This window comes from Morone saxatilis, unplaced genomic scaffold, assembly GCF_004916995.1.
Source record: "Morone saxatilis isolate NCDOM2014 unplaced genomic scaffold, NCSU_SB_2.0 Contig12, whole genome shotgun sequence".
NCBI classification, from domain to species: domain Eukaryota; kingdom Metazoa; phylum Chordata; class Actinopteri; family Moronidae; genus Morone; species Morone saxatilis.
This window is the reverse complement of record NW_023339674.1, coordinates 16,219,189-16,236,881: the sequence shown is the minus strand read 5'-3', so window position 1 is coordinate 16,236,881 and position 17,693 is coordinate 16,219,189. Positions and strand designations below refer to the sequence as shown.

Here is a 17,693-nt window from a genome sequence, read left to right as displayed (position 1 = left end):
GAGGTATTTTCCCAGCATGTGACCCTGACATAGTGGCTGTGTGAAATGAATGGTGTATGTTTGTGAATGAATTACTGTGTGAATAGCAATCAGTCACAGCCGGGCTAACAGCCTCTCAGTGACAGTGGGCTCTGTGGCCTGTGTGACGCGGCGATGCTCCACATAAAGAAAGGCTCGATAGAGATCTGCAGAGGTAGTAAAGGCTACCATGGTGACCGCTCAACCAGCAACAACAATAAGACAGGCCAGCCATCAGGCATGGCCATCCTAAAGCTCCCTGGCTCCAGAGACACGTTGGACAAAATAAAGGCTAAAAACACACACTTCACATCTCATTAGACAGGGCCACTGTGACAGCTGACTGAGGGCCCACAACTCCACCAAGTAAAGTTAACTTATCTTTTGTATTATATATATATAGGCTTTTTGGTCAAGGTCTGTATCCCACCTCTGGTCTCCAATGCAACCACCATACATTTCCTTGTATTGTAATACTTGGACATAGGTTGTAGAAAATAGCAGCATTGGACAAAAACTAAATACATTCACTCAACTGAACATAATTCACTTTTGAGATGTTTGTACTTAACTCAAACATTATAGTTTATACTTGGCTAGATTGCTTACATGTGAATGCATCAACAATAGTAATCCAATAATATGATAAGATATACAGTGATAAAAAATGTATTCCACTAGAGTAAAACAAAGAATATTTGCCTTTAAATGTAATAAAATATAAGAAGTGAACTTAAGTACAGTACTTAGGTACTTTCATAATTTACATAATAACATAACACTATGAAAGGAATCATTCTGCTGAGTACTTTTAATACTTTGAAAACATTTAGACATTTACTTAAATACAATTTTCAATTAAGAACATTTATTTGTAACAGAGCAATCTTTTCTATTGTGCTCTTTTATTTAAGGGAAGAGTTTGAGTACTTTACTCCTTTTAAAACCCTCTCTGTTTTCTGATACTGACACAATGACTTTAAGGTCTGCTATGTCAAGCGTTCCTCATATGGAACAGCACACAGCAGTAATTAATCCTCTTTTCAACCACTGTACACTGTATTTTGGAGATGTTCTGGGCATCTGTGGGGCATATGTCATTGCAGTCTATCTGTGGAGTCACACACACGCCTTATTCACACTAGCAGACACTCACACACACACACACACACACACATTGGAGTTCCTGGCCTGCAGTGCTGCGGTCCACCTGTGTTTATAAGTCTAACACATCACGGTCCAGCACATTGCTGAGATCACAGCAGTCTCCTCCACCTTCCACCCAGCCAAAACCAGCCATCCCACATCTGTCCTCCCTGTCAGTGTGCTGTGGGAGCTTTGGTGGTGCAGAGCAGCCGGAGGGGGTCCAACAGCAGCATGCTTCAACGGTGGACTAGAAAGAATGACTGTGATGGTCATGGGTTGTTTATTGATGGAGTGTGAAGTGAACAAGGGAGAGGAGAGAGGGGTGGAAGAGGTGGGCAGGGGTTACATGCAGGGAATGCGGTGTGAAAATAAACAAGGAGGGCTGCAAACAGAGGAGCCAATAATGGTGTGTCAGATCCAGGTCTGTCTATGGTTTATGTGCCCTCTGTATAAACACTAAAGAATTGTCTGCTTTCTGAGATCATCCTTTCCAACAGGTTAGACCACCACAAACCCAATATCTCCACAAGTAAATTAAACATATGCACAGACTCATGCACACACACACACAACTGCTACAACCCCTCCCTTGCCTTGGACCTCTGCACTCTGTTCCCTGGAGTCAAAACCAAAACAATCAAACCACTAACACAGGAAAGTGAACATATGTCTCCAACACATCCATCACCTTCACTACACTGCCAGTTGCTTAAAACCCATTCTGACGCATACATTTCTTAGACATAGTCCAAGTTCTAGATATTATCTTAAAAATATTTTGAAACACAAGAGCTGGCAAATGAGATCTTATCTTGTGTATTTTGGAATGTGTCTGGCTCCGGCACATATATTTCAATTCAATTCAATTCCTGCTACACTGTGACATTCTCCAGCACTGCTTGGGTCCACATTACCAGGCTACGGTACTCCTCAGGATAAAGTTTAATCAAGATGGAGTGAAGGAAAACATATCGAAACTGGTATTTCCAAAAAGTTTAGGGCTTGCTGGACTTCATGTTTTCTCTGCAGCTCTCAGTCTAGTGGATTGTTTTCCATGGATGCAGACCAAAAGATAAAGACGTGACCTCTCAGTGGACTGCCAGCTCTACGAGACCGTCACCACGAAGGCACTCGCTCACTTGGCATTCTTGCTGCCCTGGAAAATTTCAGTTCAAATATAGCCTTAGAGGGTTGAAAGAGAAGCAGTCTTTGTGGAAAATTAACAAACTACAATTGTTGAAAAACACAATTGAGGAAGGCACAGCCTAGAGAGGTTGATTTTTTTTTTTTACATTGAGCTTGTGTAAATGAATATATATCACTAAAACCTGGCACAGTTATTATCATAAAAAGTTGTTGTTGTTGTTATTTATTCACGGTAGTTCAAAAATTCGATTTGGCCTCATGAATATGTGAGACTCATTTAAATTAAGCAGCACTTTTTGAACATGTTCATGTACCGCAAGTTCCACCTTTTAAGTGGTAATATCATATAATTCATATGATTCAGACTATTTAAAAACCAGTGACCGTTGAGTAGTGATGTAATATTTTCAACAGTCCATATCCACTCTCAGCCCATATGATGGTGGGGAGGTAAAAGGGGGCTGGTTATGATCGCGGGTTAACTGTGGATTCAAACAGTAGACTGGTTGTGCGCTGTATCTATGGCACATGTGTGTACACACAGCAGTGAGTCCTCTGTGTGAAAGGCCTATGTGTTTGGGCGTCAGTGACTTAATGACACCACTTACTGGTTTAATTCACACTCAGGTTCTTGTGCATATTTGAAAAAAAACAACATGCAAGGAAATCCTACCAACAGAGAATTGGCTGTGTCAGTCAGATTGTAGGTGAGTACTTCTAGGGCCCATGTTTGACCTCCTTTGATGCTTCTTCTGGGTCAAAATAGAATTCTGTTTATCCTTTTATCCGACAGACATCATTAGGCATGTTTTCACATCGGCAACTTGAAAAGTGACACCTTTCGAAAACTGAATATTTTTCCACCCAACTTTCCTCTTGAGCTACTTATGAAGTGAATTAGGGCCAAAAATGGTCAATGTAAGGAAAGTAGTGGTTTGGCCAGAGAGTCACAAACAAGAGAGAGAGAGCGACACAGGGGTTGGAGGGTGGAGAGAGACTAAAACAGGACAGGGCAGAGTCGCAGGGCAGGCACACACATCTTTCCACTCCTGTGTTTTTATTTGAGCGCATTGCGTCTCACAGGAAATGCCCTCCACTGTTTCCATGAAAACTACTTCTTCTTCTATGGTAAAAGTGAAGCAGACTATTAATAAAACAGGATAACAGAACAGAACACACTGCTATAAAATGACTGCAACTACAGCCCTTTTCCTGCTGTTGCTTTTACTCTAATCCATTCCCACAATTGATTAAAAGTGACACTGTAGTCTGGTTGGTGCTATAATTGATCAGATAATGAATTCTCTTCAATAGCTGAGAAAAAAAAAAAAATAATAATTTTGTCCCACCTTTAATCCTTTAAAGCTCTCTTTCTGTGACCGCAGAGCACCAAATTGTACTTAGATAACTCACACTTGTGCAACATTGTTTTTCCATGAAACAACTTGTACTCATGATTCAGATCCTGTGCTTCACAAACCACGGCTCAGCCAGGCATCTGATGTTAACTGTGGTGAGTTCACACGCACAGCAGTACAATACACGGAAACAAAAGCCTCCTGAGTCTCATGATATCACCTTTGAGTGTAACCATCATTGTAGCCTGACTTATTAGGTGTCATAAAGCACATTGGTTCCTGTTGTGTGACAATGCTTGTGAGTGCTTGAGCACACAAACATGTCAGTTATTGTCAACTTTAAATAAGAAGTGGGACACTCAGACCTCTCTGGCCAGTTCTTTTATTACTTCTTTTTGTCATATTCATCACTCCACTGCTTGTCTGTCAAAGACAATGTGAGGATAAGAAACAATTTTAAATAAAACATGGAGGGGCAGGGGGGCTTCACTGTTAAGGCAACAGCAGCCCAGGGGAAGCATGCTGTTGGCTGCATGACCTCCTGTGTTTTGCTGTCTCTTGCAGTGTGTTGGTTTAGTGGGGAATCCGAATAGAAGCCCTAAATCCCAGTTAATCTGTCACAGCGCTGGGACAACTGGGCAATCCACAGCCACGCTATCTGATCATCAGCTTTGTACTGGTCTGCTACCGGCAGCCCCTCTGAGACACAAACATCCTGTTTAGAGAGGGAGTGGGAGAGAAAGAGACAGAAAGAGAAGTAACAGTATACATTGTCGGTAAATGAACAAGAAAGGGTACTGACTGGTATGTCTGTGAAAATGATAGAATGAAAGATTTACAGATACTCTGTGTTAGTCACAGTCGTGTTGGTGTGCTCGATATGCAACAAAAACTTTTTCCATGCATAAAATGCAAATTGGCGACAGAGACGTGAGTCATATTAGTATGCATGCAGAAACCTGAGAGCAAACAGAGCAGCCTGAAGACTGAAAATTAATCCATTTTTGACTCCACTGATCTGCTAGTAATCTCTTATCTCTGAGCCAGACAGGCACTTAACACATACACCACATATTAAACCAACAGAAGATAGACTACCAAACCGTTTATCATTTTTTGGCTTACCATTTTGGACACTTGATTTCTTGTGTTCAACTTGGCGAAGTTGTTGTTGTAGATATGAGAAAATAGTTTGCTGCCATGTTTCAACCCATGCACAGGACAGCATTGCCCCCTTGTGGAATGGTAGTTACAGAGTTAGAACATATAATCATATACTCTTATACTTAAATTGGACCTTAAACAGACATGCAAACTAATGAAAACTAACTAACTAATGTAATGCAATGTAATGTAACTAAAGACAAAAGAGAAAATCACAGCAAGAGAAGCATTCATAATGGACTTTTGTATTGTATACTCTAGTATGAACTATGTAATGGGTGTGGGTTAGGGTTATTTCTGTATTGCAGTCACTTTTTAAGGATTAATAAATCAAGTGATATTATATAATTAAATTCTGTAAAATTGTACTCCTGAAAGCGAAGATGCATATGTTTTATTCACCGTGTCTGTGTAATAGACATTTTTTTTGTCTTAAAGTATTGTGTTCTGGTCCCTTTGAAGACATTTAACTTGGGAGTCAAATTTATGTTAATCCTTCCTTGTAAATTCTATTCATTTTGAAAATATATTTAGAGGACAAAATAATTAATCTAGCTAAACTAGCTGGATAAAGAAACATACGCAAGATGGACATAACATCCAAACTGCCTTCTAAAATCACAAAGGAAGCTCTGGAAATAATAAACAAACAATACAGAAGCTGAATGATTTTCCCTTCCATTGGTACACTGTGTGTGCAGTTCACACTGATGTGTTTTCACAAGAGATTAAAAATTGTATGTGGAAGTTTGTTTTTACAGCCACTGATCCAGAAACTGTAAATGTATTAGAGCTACAGTATGTGTTAAAATTCTATGATCTGCATGATGATGGGTGGCTTACCAAGGCATGTTTACAGTATAACATTCACATGCACTGTAGAATGGCTAACTAGATTCCCCTACTGTCTACATGGAACAATAGCACTTTACTGCTTAGTGTAGTGTAAGTATTTGTGTAAGTATATTTTACTTTAAAATGTTGAACACAACAAACAATCACATTATTCTCAACATTGAGAAGAGACAAAAGCACTTAAAGTTTACAAATATGTGTATGTACTTCTGTGGTTTGGAGCGTCATTTTTCCGTGGGTGAGCTGCAGTGGTTAGTCTGCTGATGAACGTGTTAGTGTTGACCGGTCAAGCATAGAAAATGCACAGTCATTACCAGGAACTACCTTGAGGAATGAGGAAATGACTCCTTCCTTCTATTCTTTTTCAATTAGTTGGTCAAATAAGGGACTACATTAGAAATTTGACTGATTGAACAAATATGGTGAAATAGCTCAGTTTTGGTTTCAGTTGAGTTAGTTTAATTGTATTATATTAATTTATATTTCTCAAAGTTCAGTACAGTAATTAAAGCAACATTTAGGAGGCTCAACTGACAGAAATGGAGTATAATATGTATAGGTATGTTTTTGTTTGTGTATAATCACTTGGTCCATGTTGAACCACCATGTTTCTACAGTAGCCCAGAACACACGAACGAAACACTGGCTCTAAATAGGGGTGGTCGTGCTTTTAGCTAGTTTCTGTAGTATCTTCTACACGCCTGGAAGAATAAGCTGAATTCAGTTGCAATCTGCAACTTTACCACTAGATGCCACTAAATCATTCACACTGTTCCATCAAATACTTACTATCATATAATTACATATTTTTCCCCATTCTCTACTTGGTCTGGTTATAGCAGCAAGCTAGATGTATTTGTGTCACTATCATAACAGCCCAGGACTACAAACAAAGGAGAAACCTGAATTTCATATAGGACACGACGGTTCATTCAATGGTTTGATGAGAATGAAGATTATGTGACTCAATTAAACACCTATGGGAGAATAGAGGGGATTCCAGAGACTAGGAGGTTTGTGTTGTTTTTTTTCTTTAAATTGTCCCCCATCTGTAGGATGTATTCAAGATGCATTAAATCACCATTAAATATTTTTCATGGTTAAAAAGAATCAACATACTTTGGTCATGACCATAGAGTCACATGGTGCTTCATGGGATCACTCGTTTTGGTGACATACTGTATGGGTGACATCTCGGTTTGTGGCAGACTCTTATGACAGCTCAGTGGTTGCCATGGTGACTCACAGACACATACACAGTCGCGGGACTCTAGAAATCAGTCATGGATGGATGCAGGAAAAGGTCAACCCTCAGTCCAGCTGGTTCACACTGAGAAACTCTTCATCTTTACTGGCAATAATATTAGCACATTTTAAATGGAAAATTTGTTCTTATTTACATATGGGGAGATTGATCAGCATTCACTCCGATTTAGCCATCCTGAACCTCTATACATCACCACCATCATCACACACAAACACCTATATCTCACAGCAGGGTTATTTTTTTTGTTTTTGTAAGTGAGGCCTGTTAGCTCACTACCCTGTAGCATCTGGCTGGGGCGCCTGGGAGTAGCAGGTTAGCATGGTTAGTTGAGTCGTGGAAGGGACGGGCAGACCTGCTTCTGGACCCCCTCCTAACATCGCCATCTTAAAAGAAAGAATGAAAAGCATGCTTATTAAACTGTAAGAGAACAGTGTGCCATCTCTGCACACTCTAATGAACAATTCAAAGTCTGAATGTTTACAGGACTCAGTTTGTATTGTCCTCTCTGTATCTGTAGTTTTCTTACTTCCTGCTCCCTTCAGCAGAAAAGTCCACAAGGCACACTGAAATGTAATTATCACTAGGCCTAAGTCATAACCCACAGACTGAATAATGAAGACAACCATGGTGGAATGTGCTATTTATGGGCGCTCACATAGCACTTTACACTATAGAATAACAGACCACAGAACATCGAGTACACTTCACAGTAAATATGCCATGAAGAGAGACAGAATGTGAGGAGCGAAGGATAAAAGTGGGATTAGGCATATAAAAAGTAAGACTGGCTGAGAAAACACACATAAAAGCATTAAAGCATAAAAACAAAACAATCATCAGCCACTAAGCATAATCTCTGCCTGACATACAGATTTCATCACTGGGAACACAGGTAGTGCTCCCTGCCACTGGGTCATGGTTCAATGCCCAGTTCACCACGATGCACTGCAAATTCTTCTTTATTATTGCAACATCCAGAACATTACCATGTCCATACTGCACCCTGTGGGCTGAAGTCTACACTGCACTCTTTCTCCTATTATCATCTACTATCCCATTGCAACAAAACACAGTTAGATAATAATTTGTCCTGAAAAAAAGAAATAACTTGACATAACATTATGTTTACATGAAAAATTGAGGTTTACACTTAAATTTGTTTAAATAAACCCACCATTTTTGTGTCATTGTACTCCAGCATCCCGAGCAGCCTCCAACCAATGAGTTTTTCTCCTTACTGATCTATCACTACACATACTACAGGGGTATATCTGAAGAGCTCCACAATCTTACTTAACTTAAGCCCTCACCAACAGATGCTATACTGCCATATCATGTCAGGACAAATACGCAACCACAAAACCCCTCCACTCTTCAGGAGTATGCAAAAAAATACTCAGGCATATATCCTGCACACGTGTGTGTTGGGGCAACCACATTTGCATAAGCTTCCTTCAGAATCTCCCCCATTACCATAGTATCTTTAGTAAGTTCCTCATTTTATAACCAAACAGCATTATAGATTCCTCAATACCCTTTTTTTCCCTGAATTCTCATTTTGTTTCCCAATAACAACTTCGAGAATGCACACAAGCTGTACCACAACCAAACATTGACACCAAAGACGTGTTTTAATTTAAAATTGTTTCCTGGTAACAACATTAATGTACCCCTTAGGTAATTAAAAACAACCTAATATTTACACACCATACACTTAATTACAGTACCTACCAAAAACTAAAATTTGTTTCCCAAGTTTTATCTTTGCTAAGGTCATTCTTGACTTTGAGAATAGTACTTTAACAAAACAATCCCAACTCAAGGTTCAAGTACTTGAGCTCTCAGTCATAGCATGCAGTGTACATCCGTCGATGGAAATTTCTCAATTTCCATAGCACTTTTAGGACTTCTTGTCTGTGTTGTGAAATGGCTGAAAGCTCAGGAAAAAGCTAGTGAGTGGATGTTGAATTGGGATTCAAACTATTATTTACAAGGTCAAGAATGAATTTTCATGCTAAACTTGTAAGCCAACATGGACAAGACGTCACGAAAGCAATGCTATCCTCATGTTAAACTCCATCCACTAATAAAAACCATGTGACATGATTGAAGGCTTTGGAAAAAAGCTAGCAAGTGGACCTTGAGTTGGGATTATTTGTTAAACTATTTTTTTCTTTACAATTTTTAAACATATACCATAACTACTGTTGACGTTCATCAGAATGTCGGTATTGCTACCACATTTTCCCCACACTTTTAGTTTTGTTAGCGGTGATATAACTGCATCCTGCAAATGTTTTATAGGTATCTGATTATAAAAAGGTTCTTGTGTAAATGGAAAATTATTAACCCTTCTTTCCAAGTCTCTTGTTTTCCCTTTTTGATTTTTCGACTTGTTTGACTGGTAAGCATTTACCCCATATGTACAGCAAAACAAAATTTGACTACATTTGTGGGTTTTAATATAAAGTATTACATAATTGCCCTCTTTCTCCTCATCAAAACTCAAAACACATAGCACAACAAAGCCTTAGAAAAACATTCAATTGCTCTTCTTGTAAACAGCTTTTCTTCTTCACCCACACAGAATTAAAGATCCTGAAGAAACAAGAGACACAACAAAGTGCCCTTGCTCGTATAATCCTAAAACCCTTTCACTGGAGGTAATTAAAGAGAGGAGAGGTCTCTCAGTGAGGGAGGAACTATCTGTTGATGAACACCTTATATACTGTCCTGATCCAGCCAGGTTTGCACCCAAACCTCTCACAGGTTCATACCAGCTGCAGACATGAAACACAAAATATTAGATATGCAGATAAATTAAAGAAGCAGATGTGTGCGTGTCTGCTACATGACTGACAGTTTATATTATTTAAAAAGTCCATGTTTGTCTGGTCATGTCTACACTGTGTGTACAGGTCAGCAGCTTTTTGTTATCCTGTCAGTTACATGCTGTGACAATTGTGTGGCTCTGAATTGATTTCCAGTAGGTTAACATCTATTGTTCTGTACAGTATATCCTGTTTATCCTTTAGGGTTCAAATCCTTATTGTGCAAAACTCTAAATGGCAATACCAACTAACTAGCTACATACCCATCCCAATGAGGAATTAAAGCACACACACACACACACATACTCAAAGATCCTCACCTCAAATATTTTCCTGGGCAGTACAAACCTTCTCATGCCATTCAGATTACATTTCTATACACTAAAAGTAGACCTGACACAATTAGAAAACCCAGAGTATGCAGTCACACTCTCCCTGCAAACAATTGTGTTTTGTTCTGTTTTCTCTGTGTGGTTTAGCCTTTTGTTGAACACAAACCCCATTCTTTTCTCTGCAATACCTGTTGACGCATAATGACTGAGGTGTTGTGGACAGCTGAAAAACATGGAGTTAAAACTAGTCAGATTTGTACAGTACATTTTAGACTGAGCCCATATTCATTGAATTGTGTAATTGCCATTGTGCATTGTTAATTCTAAATGATAAATAATTTATTTTATTCATTAAACACATCCATAGACAAAACAATAAGCAAACATCTCCTTAATAAGAAATGGGTGAAAATGATGTGAGGTCCATGTTAAGTTTATGCACTACAACTTCATAGTGAGCCACTATTACTTCACTTAACTGTCCAGACACTTTAGTTAATTAACATCATGTTGAAGTAGATGTACTCCTACATTAATATTTAAACACTTTTAGGAAAGGGAAGTGCTCAGGTCTGTACCTATGATCCATATAGGGATCAAAACTATCTCTAAAATAAGATCTAGATGTAGACTAAGTAATGTGACCAGTGTGATGACTTTTCTTGGTTTACTTTGCAAGTAGTTTGTGTTTCACTTAAAGTGGCTGTTTCATATCAAAACTAGTACTGTCAGATCATATGATCTGCTTGGTATTTTTTTGTGGTTGAGTAATGTCACGTGTTGGTCAACATATACATTAACTCTACTTCTCCTATCTCTTGGGAGCTGTAAGCAGTCATTGGCTGAAGGACAGAGCCTTATATCTTTATCTGTTTTGTCCATGTCCTGTCCCCTCCCTCATTCACATCATAACCAACACGAGCCTATAGGCACCATCATGGCATTTAAGTGTAACTTTAAATAATTAATTAATCATATTCAGCGCCAACCTGTTGTTTAAACAAGCAGAGGGCGCAACACGGGAGCCAAATAATATTCATAGCTTATAAAATAGGACACAACCGCAAGAATATATTAAACAAGACTTGTAGCTTCACGTTCTCCTTTAAAATATAAGCTATATATTGCACTAACAATATACTTTTAGAAGTGATACCGAAAGTGGGAGGGAACTTATCCAAAACTATGGTGAAATTCGCAAATGCCAGCTGTCGAGCGAGACAAAAATAGCTAAATTACTTGGAAATAGTCAATATAACTCTGCACCTAACTGTAGCACCGTCGCTGTTGCTGAATCGTTGCGGCAGTAATAAACGGAGCTGTACAGCAGAGCAGACCTACAACATCCGGGCAATAGTCAGCTTGCGCAGAAACGGAATGGCGGAGGTAAGTAAGCGAAAACGAGGAATGTAATGACCCAAATGATTGAGAAACTGGACCGAATTTAAGACTTGTGTCACTCCGTAAGGTACACACGACTATCGGCGGTGTCGCTGGCCGGTGAACCCCGGGTGAAAGAGCGCTACTGTGGGCATTTTAACTGGGAAGCGGGGGAAGAAATGGAGAACCTCTCCAGCGTATCGCCTCTCTCCGCGTTCTTGGCTTTTAAAGAGCCATTCCCTCTGCCTTGATAGTAAAGCCGTAGAAACAATAGGGAGCCCGGCGGGGTTTTACAACGGTGGTGCTGAACTATTTCAGGTGCGCCCCCGCCGACGAAGTGGGTTGAGTGAAAAAGTTGGGAGAGATGTCATGACTCGGCGGCGGTAAACTCCGACCGTCTCTTTCGGAAATATTGAGAACTAGTTATTTCCTTCTTGTGCTGCTCGCAGAGAGCCGGGGAGAGGAAGAGACGTTCAGCACCAAGTCACAGGAAAGCGCCCCTGGTCAGACAGACAGCGCCCGATGGGTTGGGAGAGGCACTCCGCATGAATATTTAGGTTTTCACTGCACTTTTACAACTTATTAGCTCAGGAATGGTGTCCTTAGAGGTATAATCCAGTTAAGTGAGTGTTTGCACACTTACAGGGTGGGATTGGTACACCCTCTTACAGCCTGTCCTGTAGCCTACTGCCACTTTTTCACTTCTGCAGTAAACTCTCATGTGGCCTCACCTTGCATGTCTTCATCAAAGGCATATGTCCCACTTTGACTTAATTCTTTTAGCACAAAGCCTGTATTGGAAGACATGTTGACACAGTAGAAAAATGTGCCGTTCTTTTATGAAAAACTCCTATATTTTTATGTTTTTAAGCAAAACCAAACAATTTTATTTTTATCTTATTATTTAGGAAAAGTCTATAAAGTAAGACTATATTAAAGTTACAATTGAGTGCCACAGACCATCATTGCAGATGTTTCTTTGAATTGTACTTTAATCTCTGCAGCAGATCTCATAAATTACAAAAGAGCGTTTAAAAAAATCAGGAATCAGCTGATCTGTAATGTGATGAACCAGTATCAGCCACCATTTGATCCCTCATGTTGTTTGTGCGCACATGTGTGCACGTGCCCCACAGATGCACAGAGGAATGTGCTGCCATATTGTAATGCACCCCCATGCTGCTTTTACATGACTTTACACGAATGTTTGTACAAATAATGCTGTGTGTTTTTGTTTGTTTTTGTGTGTGTAGGTGGGTGAAAAGCCCCTGAAGATAAGTGTGGAGGTTGTGGCCTAGTGGAGAGTGGGGGAGGTACAGTGATGAAGGCCCTCAGCAGGAGAAGCAGAAGTCTTAACAGGCCTTAGAGGAGTTGGAGGAGAACTTTCGCCCCATGAAGATGGCAGCGCAGTCCCACACTGTACGGTCAAGTTCAGCCATGTCTGTATATGTTAAAATTAGTAGCTGTCTCTTCTTTGATTATCGGAATGTAATGGCTGCAAAACTTACTGCATCACGTCACAGTATTCATATTCATACTGCAAAAACATGTCAACAACACAGTTTTCAGTAAGTACCACAATCATCCATCACTTTATGTAACTGAAACATTATTTGGATACAAACAGATAAAATTGGCATTGTTTTTATGCACCTTCTTTCTGGAGATTGCAGACAGAAAACCACATTTACATCATATATCCCATGGCAGTCTGACAGTGCATCAAGTTCGCAACAGGTAGAAAGCTCTGTGTCAGAGCCCACAGTTAGAGCTGTAGCAGCTGTCTATTCAGCAGCAGCAGTCAACAGATTATGCACCTACCTGTGTCCATTGTCTGTCTCAAAATGCAATGCAAAGCAAAGAAAGAAAGATAACGTCCTTAAATATTTTTAGTTTAAGGTAAAAAAAAAATTAAAAAAAACAAAGCTCAGGAAATGATATAAAACACACTGATGTTGATTATCACATCTGCTGCAACTCCTCAAATCTGACTGACCTGTTCTGCGTTTTGTCCCTTGTTCATTTTGGAAATGTTTTAGTCATTTGACAGCGACTCTGCAAACTGAGTGAGAGCTATGGAAATATTTTGGCAAAGGAAGAACAACTGCCAAGAGTGTCCTTGAGCTCCTTGAATTGAAAGATGTAGAAGTAACCCAATCATCTCCCTCCACCTGTCCCTGTCTCCCTCTGTAACTCTCTGTTTGTAGGCCAGTGAGCTTCCTTTGGAGGAGCTGCTGGCTTTGTACGGCTACACAGTGTCCAATCCAGAGAAGGAGACCTGTCAAGTGGCTGCCAGTCTGCCAGATATGACACTGGACAAGGTGAGAAGCAACGCCAAGAACACGGAAAACCAATAATTTATTATATATTATTAGTCTGTTCTGTTCTGTTGTTGTTGTGTTCTTTGGTATATGGTGTTTTCATATAGTTTTTCATGTTTATTGTACAGGATCAGATAACTGAGGATCTCTTTCCTGGGGAGGAGGAAGCAGAATCATCAGCTGATGATCTCACCCCCTCAGTCACCTCAAACACCTCAGATCTGCTCCGCCGCCTCCGAGGTAACTCACGGAAGGATGTACAGTACACATACACATGACTATATGACATTTTAAAGGATGTCCCTGCCAACGACAAGTTAAAAAAAATGTAGGGATAGCTTTATATATTCAATTCAAATGGAACAAACCCATGTCAAGAAACTCAATTTTATTGGTAGTAGCAATCACCACTCCAGTCAACCCTCTTGTTTTAAACCATTTTAGACCAAATTTAAACCTTTTTTTTATCAAAAACTTTAGAAAAGTCTCTTGCTTTGCCCTTGCTGCTTAAGTTCCACATTTGATACAATTGACCCCAATATCTTTATAAATCACCTTGAAAACTTTTAGTATTGAAGACACTGCGCTCTTGCCTGGTTTTACTCGTCCCTTTCTGGCAGATCGTTCGAATTCTCCTCATCCCCAACCCTCCTTTCATATGTTGTTCCCCAGGGGTCAATTCTTGGTCCTATATAAGTTTCTATTAGTTTCCTCTGGGTCAAATAATTTGCAGGTATAACATACATTTTCACTGTTATGCGGACAATACGCAACTTTATGTTCCACTAACTGATAGTGACACGAAAAAACATTCTTGTCTCTCTGATATTAAATAATGGATGTCATAAAACTTTCTCTGGCTCAATGAGCCCAAATCTGAGGTCATTTTATTTGGCTTTTAGGCTGGCTAGTGACTTTAAACTGGGAACCTGCCCCCCAATGTCAAACATTTCACCCACTTTTGAGTGTGATCTTGAGCCATCCCATGCAGACCTTAAAAAAGTCACCTATACTTTCATCTCATCACATTTGGATTAATGTGATTTACTGTATTCAGGGCACAGCCAAAAGGTTTTTTCAGAAATCAGCTGCCAGGCTCCTGAAAAACTAAAAAAAACAAGACCATAAGAGACAACACCATTATCACACCCATCCTTGCAATATTACACTGTCTACCTGTTAAGTAGCCCTTCGTTCACATTCACATTATAGGTTTACTCGGAGGTTATCTGCTGCCTCCTCAGGTAGGACCAGTGTGTAGGATTTTGTGGCACCTAGCATGAAGAAGATAAATGTCTGTAGATAAAAACAATTCCTATAGTCAGGTAATTATACACCAATAGATCCTCCTAAATGTTACTCACTGGACCTTCAACTGAACTTAAGTTCAGGTACTGAGTTAGCTAACTCAGTACCTTCTTTTAATTCATTACTCAAACCTTTATTTTTATTTTACCTGTTTTTATGCACACACTGTTTTATCAGGTCCTGTGTTTTAGAGTGTTGTGTTTTTGTTGTCTTGACTATGTGTGCAATTTTATCTTGTTCTGTAAAGCACTTTGTAACTGTGTTTTTGAAAAGTGCTATACAAATAATGTTTATTATTATTATTACATGCCCACTCTGCCTTTTTCTGATGGAACAGTGTATAGTTGCACTGAAAGAAATAACATTCTGGGGGTCTTTGTTTTTGGTGAAATATTTTATTATAGTCCAATTTTAAATCAGTGCATTGCTGAGACTGCAACTTGTTACTTACAGCTAGGCGGGACATTTCAATAACATGACATGTCAGAGTTTATAATGTCATGAAATAACATAAAAGCTTTGATTTGGTTTGTGTTATTGGTTATGGGACCTTCCTGTATGACAGCATACTGCTTTATGTGTCTCTTTCCATATGACTGAATGATGTCAAAGACACTCATTTCTGAACTACAGCAGTTTAAATATATTCAAACAGCCATTCCCTGGTAGTGATTCTGTTTGAACTGAGTGACAGTATTGTTGCTGAGTCCACAAAAATCATAAAAACGGAATATATGGCAGGAACACTTTTGTATCCTTTATGGATCCAGGATAGATGCATTAACATGCACTTTCTCTAAAGGTAAAAGAGATGGAGAGCCTGTTCCTGTCTGATTCTTTTCTTTTTTTCTGTTGGCTGCTTTATCCTCAATTGTATTTTATACTGAGTTAGATTGGGCTTTTTCACCACCCTGTTTCTATTACTTTCAGTACCACCTACTGCTGTCTTTGGTGGGTTGCACTTGGGAAACAGATTTTTATCTCAGTATTATGTAATTGTTGAATAATGGTTAAAAACTTTCAGAAAAGTTATTGTGATTTGTCAGCAGAAAGACATGACTTTAATATAGCATCAAGAGTTTTGACAATATCTTTTGACATTCGGCTTGTGTACAGTCTTTGAAATGATTGACTGATCCTCCTCTCTGATTTTTTGTCTCTCAGGTGGAGACAAAGACACATTAGTCAGCTCATCAGATGAGGACTCCAATGCTTCTATTCCCTCCAATGAAGAGCACAAGGTAGGCCACTGTTGGCAATAACACACATCTCATGACCACTAGACAAGTTGACTCAGTTTACATAAGAGACATTAAGAATGTTGTACAGTATGTTTCAGTTTGCATTTTTTTATTGGAGAGATTATCAGGCAATAATAAAAGATGAGATATTTAATAAATTCTTCGGTAAAGGGTCTAGCTTGCATTTGATCCAATGAGCAGTGGGAGCTTCAAAAGCTGTACATATCCTTCTGACGACACAGTTCTTTCTGCATTGGTACTGACCTTTGCCATAATTATTACCTATGCCCAGACCTTTTCTGGGCATAAATGATGGACTGTAGGAAAATTCCTGGGACTATTCTGCCACATGCCAGCCACTCATTTATTGGTTTTCATTGGCTGTCAAAAGATGCAGCACTTAGTTATTTTCATTCATGCAATGCAGAGAAAATACTGCCACACAGCTCAGACATTTCTGCCTTAATTAGCATATATGACACATTTCCGATATTTGACAGACTGTGTCTTCCTTCTCAGGAGATCATGGTTGGCTCTATGTACCAGGCAAAAATCCCTCCATTTGGTCCATATACCTACCAGGAGAGAGGTAAGCAACTGAAAATATTATTTATTGCTGGGGTTAGAAACAAGATTTAACTGCCACTTTATGTAGTCAAGTCTATCATGTTTTATGAACTTAGTCTTCAAAACAACAAATAATTTTAGTTGATTAAAGCTCCTCTATGTAAAACTGACTTTGGTGACTCAAAAAGACACTGCCAAACGCATCTCTATCTACCTTTACCATCTCTATTTCTGTCTCTTAATCAGTTTTCTCTTCCTCCCCCAATTTCTAATACCTGATCTTCTTTCGCTACCCCTTCCACTACATGTCACCTAATTTTCTCTACCTTTCTTTGTCCCTTTAGCCTACAGCAGTGAGGACCAGTTGCTGTGGAGGCCAGGTGTTCTGCCGGTGCAGGAAGTGGAAGAGTTCTTGCTGTATGCACAGAGACCACGTAGCCACGAGGTGGCAGCGTGCACGCGAACACAAGGGGACACTGTCCGAGACAATGAACAGGTACAGTAATTTTAATTTCTGCATCCCAGGAGAAACAGCGGTCAGCTATGTTAAGTTTTTTTCCAGCTGTTTCCAGTAACACAGTCAAAGATTCAGTGAAAAGGACATGATGTTTGAATGTGTTGAAAGAAATTAGATCTACTAGTATCTGAAGATGTGTACTCGCTGACTTAGCACTTGCCATGATAATCAATTGTACCTTATTATTATTATTATTATTATTATTATTATTATTATTATTATTATTATTATTACCCAATTGT

At 39.3% G+C, this 17,693-nt stretch overlaps 1 protein-coding gene across 1 annotated transcript in view; it reads left to right on the top strand.

Annotated features, from left to right (window-relative positions):
• Positions 1 to 11,370: 11,370 nt before the first annotated feature.
• mier2 (mesoderm induction early response 1, family member 2) overlaps positions 11,371 to 17,693 on the top strand; it is a gene marked incomplete in the record, with an annotated part of 14,327 nt that continues 8,004 nt past the window's right edge. Inside the window, 7 exon segments of the mRNA XM_035653880.1 lie at positions 11,371 to 11,503; positions 12,751 to 12,916; positions 13,705 to 13,818; positions 13,947 to 14,058; positions 16,291 to 16,367; positions 16,887 to 16,956; positions 17,279 to 17,430. Of these exon segments, the coding sequence (XP_035509773.1) occupies positions 12,890 to 12,916; positions 13,705 to 13,818; positions 13,947 to 14,058; positions 16,291 to 16,367; positions 16,887 to 16,956; positions 17,279 to 17,430 (552 nt within the window).